At 36.3% G+C, this 12947-nt stretch overlaps 1 protein-coding gene across 1 annotated transcript in view; it reads right to left on the bottom strand.

Annotated features, from left to right (window-relative positions):
• Positions 1–12947, bottom strand: part of TEX26 (testis expressed 26) — a 42836-nt gene that overhangs the window by 20040 nt on the left and 9849 nt on the right. Inside the window, exons 2-3 of the mRNA XM_032294418.1 lie at positions 12684–12768; positions 2719–2884 (exon numbers count right to left, since the gene is read on the bottom strand). Of these exons, the coding sequence (XP_032150309.1) occupies positions 2719–2884; positions 12684–12768 (251 nt within the window). The remainder of the gene's footprint in view (positions 1–2718; positions 2885–12683; positions 12769–12947) is intronic.

Here is a 12947-nt window from a genome sequence, read left to right as displayed (position 1 = left end):
TTTTTTTTTTTTGCAAATTTCTTTGTTTTAAAGCTCATCAGCTATCATTAGTGTTAGTGTGTTTTATGTGTGGCCCAAACCAATTCTTATTCTTCCATTTAGCCCAGAGAAGCCAAAAGATTAGACACCCGTGAATAAATGGTGTTTCACAAGGCTGTAGGAAGCAGATAATGTATGGTTGTTTTTCTTGTGTAATGTTGGCAGCTGCTGATATTCAATGCCTGGATTAATTGAGGCTGCCGTCTGGTATGTGAACACTCATTGGCTGAGAACACACAGGACAGTCTGCCACACTAGTTGTCATTGGCTGAGAACAAGAGAGTTGGCCACACTAGTTCTCATTGGTTGAGAGCCTGCGTGAGCACTTAGAGGAAGGGAAAATTATATGGGCATGTGTTTGTGGATGTACACATACAGTATAATATTATATACATACAGCATAATATTGTAATCAACTCTTTTACATTAATTTTAAAATATTAAGGATGACCAAGCACAGTGTCTTGTAGCTGTAATCCCAGAGCTTTGGAAGGCCAAGGTGGAAAGAATGCTTGAACCCAGGAGTTTGAGACCAGCCTGGGAAACAGACTGAGACCCCTTCTCTACAAAAAATAAAAAATTAGCTGGGTGTGGGAGCATGCACATGTACTTCCAGCTACTCTGGAGGCTGAGGTGGGAGGATCACTTGAGTTCAAGAGTTCAAGGCTGTAGTGAAATCTGATTGTACCACTGCACTTCACCCTGTGCAACAAAGCAAGATCTTGTCTCTAATATATATAATTATATCTAATAATACATGTTAGAGACATATTTATATATTATATATAAATGATTTATTAAATATATAATTTATATATATATATTTTTTAGAGACAGGAGTTTTATGTGTATATCTCCAGGAGACATATGCATGAATATATATGTGTATGTGTGTGTGTGTGTGTGTGTATGTATAAATCTATCTATCTCTATCTATCTATCTATCTATCTATCTATCTATCTATCTATCTATATTTCAGAGTTGAATAGGTTATAATGAATGGGTGTCACAAGGAACCAAATGGAATTGGCTATATGTGTACATTCTAACGACTCCCAAGTCCATATGTCCAGCTCATCTTTCTGCCATGAGCTCCAGACCTGCCTGTTCAACTGCCTGTTGGACACCAACCAACATATCTTCAACTAAAACTGCATTGTTTTAGTTTTCAATACCCTCCTTCACCAAACCTAGTCCTCCACCGTGTTTCAGCTCAGTAAACAACATCTGCATACACCAGGCTGTCCAAGTCAGAGGTTGAACATTCTACTTTCCTCTTTCTTATCCTTCACATCCTTTTTGTCATCAAATCCTGTCCATTCTACCACCTTATCATCTATTGAATGCATCAAGGTGGCTCCATCCCACATGATCCCATACCAGGTGGCAGTCAGGTAAATGAAACCCTTCACTACAACCGAACATTGCCTTTTGTGATGGGAGAAGGGCACAGAAAGCCAAGAAAACACATAAGGAGAATCAGCTATTTCCATCTAGGGGAGAAGGGACTTAGAGGCAGCTTTCTTTAATCTGAACCTTGAAGAAATACAGGGGTTCCCTTAGTGCACAGGATAGGGGTAGAGGCAACAGAATGATTTACAAAATGGAGGTTTGAGAGTGCACGAAACACAAGGCTAAGCACCAGTACTTGTACATGGCTGTTCATAGCAGCACAATTCACAATAGTGAAAAGGTGGAAACAACCCAAAGATGCATTGATGGATGCACTGACAGACAAACTGGTATATCCACGGGAGAGAACACTAGTCAACTGTGACAAAGAATTGCAGGTACTGGTATTTGCTACATGTATGCTACATGGGTAGACTCCATAATGGTGCTTTTCCTGTCATCTTTCCAGTCAGATAATTTCTTAGATGATGAACCTTGAAAACATTATGCTAAGTGAAAAGAAGCCAGGCACCAAAGGTCACCTGTTGTTGGTTCCGCATATAAAATCCACAACAGGTAATCCACAGAGGTGGAAAGCAGACGATGGGGAGTAACTGCTAATGGGCATAAAGTTTCCTTCTAGGATGATGAAAATGTTTTGGAACAAAAATAGAGGTGATGGCTGCACAACAACATATATGTACTAAATGCCACTGAATTGTTCACTTTAAAAGGTTAATTTTATGTTATGTAAATTTCACCTGAAATTTTTTTTTTTTTTTTTTTTTTGAGACAGAGTCTTGCTCTGTGGCCCAGGCTGAAGTGCAGAGGCATGATCTCAGCTCACTGCAACCTCCACCTCCCGGGTTCAAGCAATTCTCCTGCCTCAGCTTCCTGAGTAGCTGGGATTACAGGTGCGTGCGACCACACCCGGCTAATTTTTGCCTATTTAGTAGAGATGGGGTTTTACCATGTTGTCCAGGCTGGTTGCTAACTCCTGACCTCAGGTGATCCGCCCACCTCTTCCTCCCACAGTGCTGAGATTACAGGGGTGAGCCACTGCACCCGGTCTCATTTCAATCTTTTACAAGTCTTTAAAAACAAAAAACAAAAAACTCTAGGGGATAGAACATAAGTGATTAGAAATAAATGTGAGAAGATAGGAAATAGTCTAAAAAGGAGCCTTAAATCCTGTGACTGCAGAAGCTGAAAGATCTTTGTGACATAAACTCTCCTGGGTTGTTGATACAGCGTTAAATTCAACACATATGTAGATATTATCTTACTTCATTGGGATGAGTTTTTTGGCTCTCGATTCCTCTTGAAGTCTCCGTTTTGATCAAATCTTCTTTAGAGTATGATTTCCAAGTGTACTCATCATTATATTGTGTCTGATTGAGAATAGGATCGCTAAGTGAATATGTATATCCTAATCTTCTGATACCGTTTTGGCTACAAAAAAAAACCCAGCAGAAATTAGAGTTAGAGGTTAAATGCCAAATCTCACAAAAGTACGCTGTCAAATCATTTTCTTGTTACATTTTTTAAAAGATCGATTGGCTTAAGAGTTGATGCCAGAAATAATTTAATTTCAGGTTTTCCATGAAGAAAAACAATCTTGTATATTAGGATGGCTTTTAACAAAAGTACAGAGGCCTAAAATAAAATGTAAAAACATAACAATCTGAAATGTATTAATTTTTTTAAAGAGCTGAACACTCTGCAGTACAAATGGCACTTCAGTATAACCAAATAGTTGGGGAAGAAAAGCTTCTCTCTTATAGAAATCTTCCATTTGATTTCTCGTAGTCACAAGGGAAGAAATATAAGGATTGAAATACCACTAGTTTCAAACCCCTAATGAAATCACAAATCTAGGCAATGGCCAGTGGTGTCCACTCACAGCCCCAAAAGAGGACCACCAGATACTAGGAGCTTCTGAATGAATACCTGCATCACCACTTGTTAAATATCTTTGCCAAAATGCAAAACTTGAATCAGATGAAGTCTTCAGACTGTTGGATTATAGGAAATACATGAAAAGAGAAATTATTTAAATGGCTACATGAAGATTAAAAAAAAATCCCAGAACAATGATTCTGCTTCTTCAACAATGATTCTGTTTCTTCAACAAAGAATTTGTTAGGAAAAAAAAAAGAAGAAGAAGAAAATTCTCTCTCTCTGTTTTTTAAAATTAAATGAGGTAACAGACAAATAACCAAATGAAATGTGTGGACCTTTTTTGGATTCAATTTCAAACCACTGCCTTTTTAAAAAAAAATTATAAGACGATTGAAGAGACTTGATTGCTGATTGGCTATTTGATATTAAGGAATTGGTTTTCTTAAAGGTGAGATAATAGTATTATTTTTAAAACATCCTTATCTTTTAGAGATACATACAAAATCTTTAGGAATGAAATGATACCATGCCTGGGGTTTGCTTCGGTGGGAAGGATGAGTGGAGAGCACAGATAATAGGATCTAACCAGTGATGATCGCTGCTGCTGGGTCATAGTGGGGGATTTGGTGTATGTTCCTTTGTGTATGTTTAAAATATTTAATTTTTACTTTTTTAAAAAAGAAGGTTGGGTATATTCAGATTATCTCTGTAAGAAACAAATATCTGGGAAGTTGGAAACAAACATCTAGATGATCATTCTATTGTCATTCAGATATAAACCGGAGATTTTCCAAAGGGAGGGGACACCGCACAGATAGCTTTTTTTTTTTTTTTTGAGACAGAGGCTTGCTCTGTTGCCTCTGTTGCCTAGGCTGGAGTGCAACAGTACCGCCATAGCTCACTGCAGCTTCAAACTGCTGGACTCAATCTATCCTCCCACCTCAGCCTCCCAAGTAGCGAGGACTTGCAGGCCTGTACCACCATGTCCAGCTGACTTATTCTTTGTTTTTATTTTTTGAGATGGGGTCTCACTATGTTGCCCAGGCTAGTCTTGAACTTCCAACCTCAAGCATTCCTCCCACCTCAACCTCCCAAATAGCTGGGACTACAGGCACGTGCTACAGACTGGGATTACAGCTGTGAGTCACCACACTTAGCCACAAAAAGCTGTAAAAGAATCAATTTTCAGATCTCAATTTCTCAATATGCTCTTTCCTAGAACATATCCGCCTGAGAACAAACCTGCATAAGCATGTGGTTCCTTTCTTCCAATACTGCTTGCCTGATTCTGCTTTCCCCATTTCACCACAGGCTTTTTCTATGGTGCATTGCTTTGGGGGATAAGCCTCCAACCACGGCAGGGGCCCCCAGTGAAGGGAAACGTGGTCAGAGTGATTTCAGGGATACCTCCTTGTAATCCAAGTTTCACTGGGAACCACTTGGCTGGGGGTGTGATTCTCATTGTCATGTGTATTTCTATAGTGAAGGATTGTGCTATGCTGAGGGTACTAGGTCTGTGTGGGGAGGGTCTGAATTTAGGTATGTCATAGAGCGTGGCTGAGTGTAACATCTGGTTTTCTGTCTCCTAACAATGACAAAACGTTCATCTCTTTTTAGGGAGAGGCCTCTGAGAAAAGAGCAGAGAATGTAGAATGCTTAAAGTTACTCCTTTCCTCCCATACTTAAAGACAGGCATTTATCAGCTTATCTCTAGGACATGTCATTAGCTGGAAAGAAAAGCAGCTCTGAGGTGGTGAAGCAGCAGGGGCTGGTCATGCTGATTACTTTAACAACCAGAATCTTTCCTTTTTTTTTTTTTTTTTTTTTTTTTTGTGAGACAGAGTTTCCCTCTGTCACCCAGGCTGGAGCAACCTCCACTTCCCGGTTCAAGCGATTCTCCTGTCTGAGCCTCCCGAGTAGCTCGGACAATGGGCACATGCCACTACACCAGGCTAATTTTTGTATTTCTAGCAGAGACGGGGTTTCGCCATATTGGGGTCAGGCTGGTCTTCAACTCCTGACTTTAGGTGATCAACCCGCTGCAGCTTCCCAAAGTGATGGGATTGCAGGCATGAGCCACGACGCCCAGCCAAGAATTTTTTCTGAGACACTAAATTTTTAAAGATTCACTGGACAAAACTAATGAATAAGAATCTTCTATTTTTTTTTCAGATTTTGTATTAATCATTCAATAAAGTATTTAAACTTTATTCATGTTACAAAATATTTATTCGAATACAGCCAATTTTCATTTTATTTTATGTTGTAAAATATTTAACAATAAATGAAAGTATAAGCTAACCTGCCAGACCAATTTTAATTCTCACTATATGTAACTTTCTCTCATTGAATAATAGCAAATATTTGATTTGATGTTTGATGAAATTAATGAAATTGTTTCTGTTTTTATACATGATTATTATTTAATTATTCCCAAAGGAAAGCAGAATTCTATATACATGAGTGTATATTTAAGAAACATCATGTTTTTATTATACTCTTCACAAACAACATATATTTAGCTAAACATTTTATTGTATTATTTTTGGATATAATGCACTGAAATGTGTAGCTAAATGTATAAGTTTCTTGGATATAATACTATACTATACTAAAACTCCTTTTTTTTTTTTCATCGACTAATGTGTATATATATATATATATATATATATGAACAAGGTTTCTTAACATTAGAATCTATAAATTGAAAAAAGAGAGAAGCAGAAAAACATTGATGCCGAGTACAGTTTCAGTTTAAAAATAACAACACTCAAAACTAGATATATGAACTAATTGAAAACAAAACAGCCACATTTATCTCATTATGATGCAGTTGCAAAAAATTTACTTTTTGTATTTCATAATTATGAATATTTATAATGTATTTATTCCTTTGAGCAATTGTATCCTAAAGCAATTGTGATAACTCAATACTTAGGGTCATATAACACGTTTAAAAATTAATTTCAATTAATATACTAAAATAATTACAAAGAAGTATAATAGAGTGATCAATAAATTGCTTTCAAACATAAAATATATTAAAGCAGGGAAAAATTCTATGGAGGAGGTGGAGTGGGAATGAGAGTTCAAGAAGAAAAAGAAATGAAATAAATGATCAAAGAAGAGCTTATTTGCTTATTTATTTAAAGATCATGGCAGGCATTAATTTGCTAAAGCATTCAGCGTATTCACTAGTTTTATTGAAAAGTTTTATTTTAAAATGTCAATATGTAGGATGGGGAGGAAGCTTAATCTTTTGCAGCTATTTAAATTTATGTTGTCATTTGACAAAGCCATCATACAAAGACTCTCTATAACCAAGGAACTTATACAGAGTCTTCACCCCTGAAGCCACCAAGAGTCACAGTAGGCTATAATAAACTGTAAACATTAAAGTCACATCCTTAAGGGAGAAAAAAGAAATAAAAAAAAATCAAACCAAAAATAAATTCAAGAATAATTAGAATAAATATTCCAACCAAATGAGAAGGAATCAGAAAAATAATACTGGCAATATGAGAAAACAAGGTTCTATAACATCCCCAAAAGATCACACTAGCTCTCCAGCAATGAATCTAAACTCAAATGAAATCTTTGAAGTAGCAGATAAAGAATTCAAAAATTTGATTATTAAGCTACTCAAGGAGATACCAGAGGAAGGGGAAAACCAACATAAAGAAATTTAAAAACTCAGGATATGAATAAAATATTTTCTAAAGAAATACATTTTAAAAAAAATCAGAACTTCTGGAAATGAAAGTCACATTTAGGGAATGACAAAATGCAGTGGAAAGTTCTAACAGACTAGAATAAGTAGAAGAAAATAATTTAGAGCTAGAAGACGAGGCTTTTGAATTAACCTTGACAAAAAGAAAAAAAAAAGAAATGAGCAAAATCTCCAAGAAACATGGAATTATGTAGAATGGCCAAATCTAAGAATAATTGATGTTCTGAGGGAGAAGAGTAAGTGAAAAGTTTGGAAAAATCACTTGAGGGAATAATTGAGGAAAACTTCCCTGGGCTTGCTAGAGATTTAGATATCCAAATACAAGAAGCTCAAAGAACTCCTGGGAGATTCATCACAAAAAAGACTTCAACAACACTTACAGTCATCAGGCTATCTAAAGTCAATGTGAAAGAAATAATTCCGAGAGCACTGAGACAAAAACATCAGGTAAACTATTAAAAAACAACAACAATAACAACAAAAACCTATCAGACTAACAGCAGACTTTTCTGCAGAAATCTTACAAACCAGAAGGGATTAGGGTCCGATCTTTAGCCTCCTTAAAGAGAGTAACTCTCAGTCAAGAATTTTTTTATCCAATAAAACTCAGTTTTATAAATGAAGGAGAAATAAAGTCATTTTCAGACAAACAAATGCTGAGGGTATTTGTCAGTACCAGGCCAGCCCTACAAGAAATGCTACAAGGAGTTCTAAATTCTGAAACAAAAGGTCAATATGCACCAGAATCGAACCTTTTGAAAGGGCCTATGAAACAGTAGCACAATTAAGACAACAAAGTATCTAGGTAACAATTAACATGATGACTGGAACAGTACCTCACATCTCAATAAGAACATTGAACATAAATGGCCTAAATACTCCACTTAAAAAATAGATTGGCAGAATGGATTAAAAAAAAAAAATCACAAACCACAAAATATCTGCTGTCTTCAAGAGACTCACCTAAAACATAAGGATTCATATAAAATCATGGAAAAGGGATGGAAAAAGATATTCCATGCTAATGGAAACCAAAAGCAAGCTGGAGTAGCTATTCTTACATCAGATAAAACAGACTTTAAAGCAACAATAGTAAAAACAGACAAAGAAGGTCATTACATAATGATGAAAGGATCGATCCAACAAGAAGATATTACAATCCTACATTTGTATGCTTCTAACACCGGAGCTCCCAGATTCATAAAATGTTTACTATTAGATCCAAGAAATGAGATAGACAGCAACATAATAGTAGTGGGGGATTCCAACACTCCATTGACAGCACTAGACAGATCATTGAGACAGAAAGTCAACAAAGAAATAATGGACTTAAACTACACTCTAGAACAAATGGACCTAACAAATATTTACAAAAGATTCTACTTAAGAATTGCAGAATATATATTTTTCTCATCAGCACATGGAACAGTCTCCAATATAGATCATACAATAGGGCGTAAAACAAGTCTCAATAAATTTTAAGCAATCAAAGTCATGTCAAGTATCTTCTCAGATCGCAGTGGAATAAAACTAAAAATCAGCTCCAAAAGGAACCTTCAAAACTATACAAATACATAGAAATTAAACAATCTGGTCCTGCATGATATTTGGGTTAACAACAAAATCAAGATGGAAATTTAAAAATTCTTTGAAATAAATGATAATAGTGACACAAGTTATCAAAACTTCTGGGATACAGTAAAAGCAGTGCTAAGAGGAAAGTTTACAGCACTAAATGCCTACAGCAAAAAGCCTGAAAGATCACAAATTGACAACCTAATTTCATACTTCAAGGAACTATAGAAACAAACAAACAACAACAACAAAACAAAAAACTGAACCCTAAGTTAGTACAAGAAAAAAGATCAGAGCAGAGCAAAATAAAATAACAACAACAACAAAAAATAGATAAAATATCAATGAAACAAAAAGCTGCTTGTTTGAAAAGGTAAAATTGATAGACCATAAGCTAGATTAACCAAGAAAAAAGAGAGAATATTCAAATAATCTCAATTACAAATGGAGCTGGAGACATTTCAATTGACACCACAGAACTGTGAAATATCATTCAAGACTACTATGAGCACCTCAGTGCACTCAAACTAGAAAATCTAGAGAAAATGAATAAATTCTTGGAAACATACAAGCCTCCTAGATTAAATCAGGAAGAAATAGAAACCTGGAACAGACCAATAACACGCAGTGACACTGCATCAGTAAGAAAAAAATTGTTGACTTCAAAAAAAGCCCAGGGCCAGATGGATTCACAGCTGAATTCTACCAGACATTCAAAGAAAAATTGGTGCCAGTCCTACTGAAAGTATTCCAAAAGATTGAGAAAGAGGGAATCCTCTCCGACTCATTTTATGAAGCCAGTATCACTCTGATACCAAAATCAGAAATATTGGTCTGTAGAAGACTATAGACCAATATCATGATGCAAAAATCCTCAACAAAATACTAACTAATGGAATTCAATAGCAACATCAAAATAATATGCAATAATCAAGTTGGTTTCATCCCAGTGATGCAGGCATGCTTTAATATATGCAAGTCAATAAAGGTGATATATCATATAAACAGATTCAAAAACCAAAAATCATATGATCATTTCAATAGATGTTAAAAAAAAGCATTCAATATAATCCAGCATCCTTTTATGATAAAAACCCTCAACAAACTAGGCATCAAAGGAATATATCTCAAAATAGTAACAGCCATCTATGACAAAACCACAGCTTTTATTCTACCAAATGTAGGAAGTTGGAAGCATTTCCTCTGAGGCCTGCAACAAGAAAAGAATGCCCACTTTCACCATTTCTATTCAACATAGTACTGGAAGTCCTAGTCAGACCAATCAAGCAAGAGAAAGAAATAAAGCGTATTCACGTTCAAAAAGAGAAAGTCAAATTATTGCTGTCAGCTGATGATACGATCATATACCTAGTTTGGATAAATTAATTCAGTAAAGTCTCAAGTCATAAAATCAATGTGCGTAAATCAGGAGCACTGCCGTATGCAACAATGACCAAGTCAAATTATTGCTATCAGCTGATGATATGATCATATACCTAGAGTTTGGATAAATTAATTCAGTAAAGTCTCAAGTCACAAAATCAATGTACGTAAATCAGTAGCACTGCCGTATGCGACAATGACCAAGCTGAGAATCAAATCAATAACTCAATCCCTTGTACAACAGCTTCAAAAAATAAAACAAAATACCTAGGAATATACCTAACCAAGGAGGTGAAAGATCTCTGCAAGGGAACTACAAAACACTGCTGAAAGAAATCATAGGTGACACAAGCAAATGAAAACACATCCCACAAATGCATTTCATGGATTGCAAGAATCAATATCATGAAAATAACTATACTGCCCAAAGCAATCTACAGAGTCGATACAATTCTCATCAAAATACCAACATCATTTTTCACAGAATTAGAAAAAACAATCCTAAAATTCATATGGAATCAAAAAAGAACCCAAATAGTCAAAGCAATCCTAAGTAAAAAGAATAAATCAGAAGGTATCACATTATTGAACTTCAAATTATTCTACAAGGCTGTAGTTACCAAAAGAGCATGGTACTGGTAAAAAAACAAAACAAAACAAACAAACAACAAAAAACCACATTGACCAATTGACCAATGAAACAGAATAGAGAACCCATAAATAAAGCCAAATACTTACAAATGGTCTTTGACAAAGCACACAAAAACATAAAAAAATAATAAAATAATGTCTTCTGCAGGAATTTGGATGGAGCTGGAGGCCATTATTCTAAGTGAAGTGACTCAGGAATGGAAAACCAAATACTCTATGTTCTCACTTATAAGTGGGAGGTAAGCTATGGGTACCCAATGGCATACAGGGTAACATAATGGACCATGGAGACTGAGAAGTGGGGAGGGAGATAGAAGGGGTGAGGAATATAAAACTACATATGAAATACAATGTACACTACTTGGATGATGGGTACCCTAAAATCTCAGACTTCACCATTATACAATTCATCCATGTCACCAAAACCCATGTGTGCCCAAAAGCTATTGAAATAAAAAAGTTAAAATTTTTATACTGAAAACTTCTATGAGACCTTTATAAATATGTAAACTCAAACACCACTGACCTAGACTTCCCAAGTTACCTATTTGTTTTTGGCTTTCAACTCAAATGTTTCTTCTTCAGGCAACTGTTACCGTCATATACCTTGTACATTCATTAATCAGATGATAAAATCTCCCAGTTACGGGACTCACTGGGATAGCTAGTAACTCAGAAATCTGGAATCTTGTAGCCTTGGACTTTTCAGAAATCTATCATATATTATTGTTGAAAAATAAATGAAAATGACTAATTTCTTTGTGTTAGTCACTGTCCTAGTGGTTTGTGTCCTCAGAACAGTCTCTTTAGGCAGGTATCATTGTCCCCATTTCACCAATGACAAAACTGAGCCCCAGAAGGCTTGTTACTTGCCTAAGGTAGCAGAGACAATAGGGCAGGGAGTTGTGGCTAGAAGCCATTTCTTCTAACACCACAGCCATGTTCTTCCCAATACTCCATTCCACTTCTCAATAACTTGAACTATTAAGGTGAAAAGAGTCTCATTCTGTCGCCTAGGCTGGAGTGCAGTGGCACGGTCTTGGCTCACTGCAACCTCTACCTCCCAGGTTTAAGCAATTCTCCTGCCTCAGCCTCCTGAGTAGATGGGATTACAGGCGCCCACCACCACGCCCAGCTAACTTTTGTATTTTAGGTAGAGACAGGGTTTCACCATGTTGGCCAGGCTTAAAGTAAAAAGATTCTTAGTGGAAACAATTCACAGAATGAACATGATAATTGAAGGCCCTCTATGCTGATTTAATAACTACTAGTGACACAGTGAAAGATGATGGGGCTCCCCTAATGCCACTCTCACTCACCAACCGATGAGTTGAGAAGCTTAGAAAGGCAGCTGATGTTTAGAAACTCCCACTACCCTCAGCTCAGGTTGAATCGGAGAAGCTGAAGCCAGTATTGCAGTATCTGGAGGAGTGGAGGTAAGAATAGGTGGACAGTGGCCTTCCTCCAGCCTCCACGACTAGTCTTGGTGATGCTATGATAACAAATATTTATTCATTCATTTATCTATTCACTCAATTGCCATTGCCTGCCGACTATACATTAGGGAAAGGATTCAAGTCACATGAATGTTTAGGTAGCACAATCTTTTTTTTTTTTTTTTTTTTAAATAGAGATGGGGTTTCACCATGTTGGCCAAGCTGTTCTCGAACTCCTGGCCTCAAGTGCTCCACCCACCTCGGCCTCCCAAAGTGCTAGGATGACAGGCGTGAGCCACCGTGCCCGGCCTAGGTAGCACAATCTTATTAACCTATATATTGGGTCTGCTGTAAACCACAATACACAGTAACTTTATGAAAAATCAGTGGCCATTTTCTTGGTTTTGGGTGGAGGTATCACTGATACTTGGAGGAGAGCTGTGTACACAGTAACCCCTACCCAAGTGCATTTTTATGAGGCTTCTCTATTGTCTATGTGTTTGGATTCCAAGTCATAAAAGACAAGTCAACAAATTAAAACACGTATATCAATCCAACTCAAATAATGATCTACCGAATTAAAGCAGGCACCACTGCTGTTTTAGGCGTGAATGCAGTCCTCATAGTGGTAGCATAGGAATCCCAGTTGGGGTCACCTGCTAAAAGTAAAATAAAGCATTTTTAAATGTGGCAAACCAGAATATTTTGATGAAACGTTGTTTTAACAATTAAGATAATTTTGCAAGAGAAAAAAACATTCTGGATAATAATTTACCTTTAGAGTCTAAGGAATAAAGATCAACATACAGCCTCGAACAGGAATAAGCTCGACTTATGT

This window comes from Sapajus apella, unplaced genomic scaffold, assembly GCF_009761245.1.
Source record: "Sapajus apella isolate SASKATOON/1434 unplaced genomic scaffold, GSC_monkey_1.0 scaffold32, whole genome shotgun sequence".
NCBI classification, from domain to species: Eukaryota; Metazoa; Chordata; class Mammalia; order Primates; family Cebidae; genus Sapajus; species Sapajus apella.
This window is presented reverse-complemented; position numbering and strand designations above follow the sequence as displayed.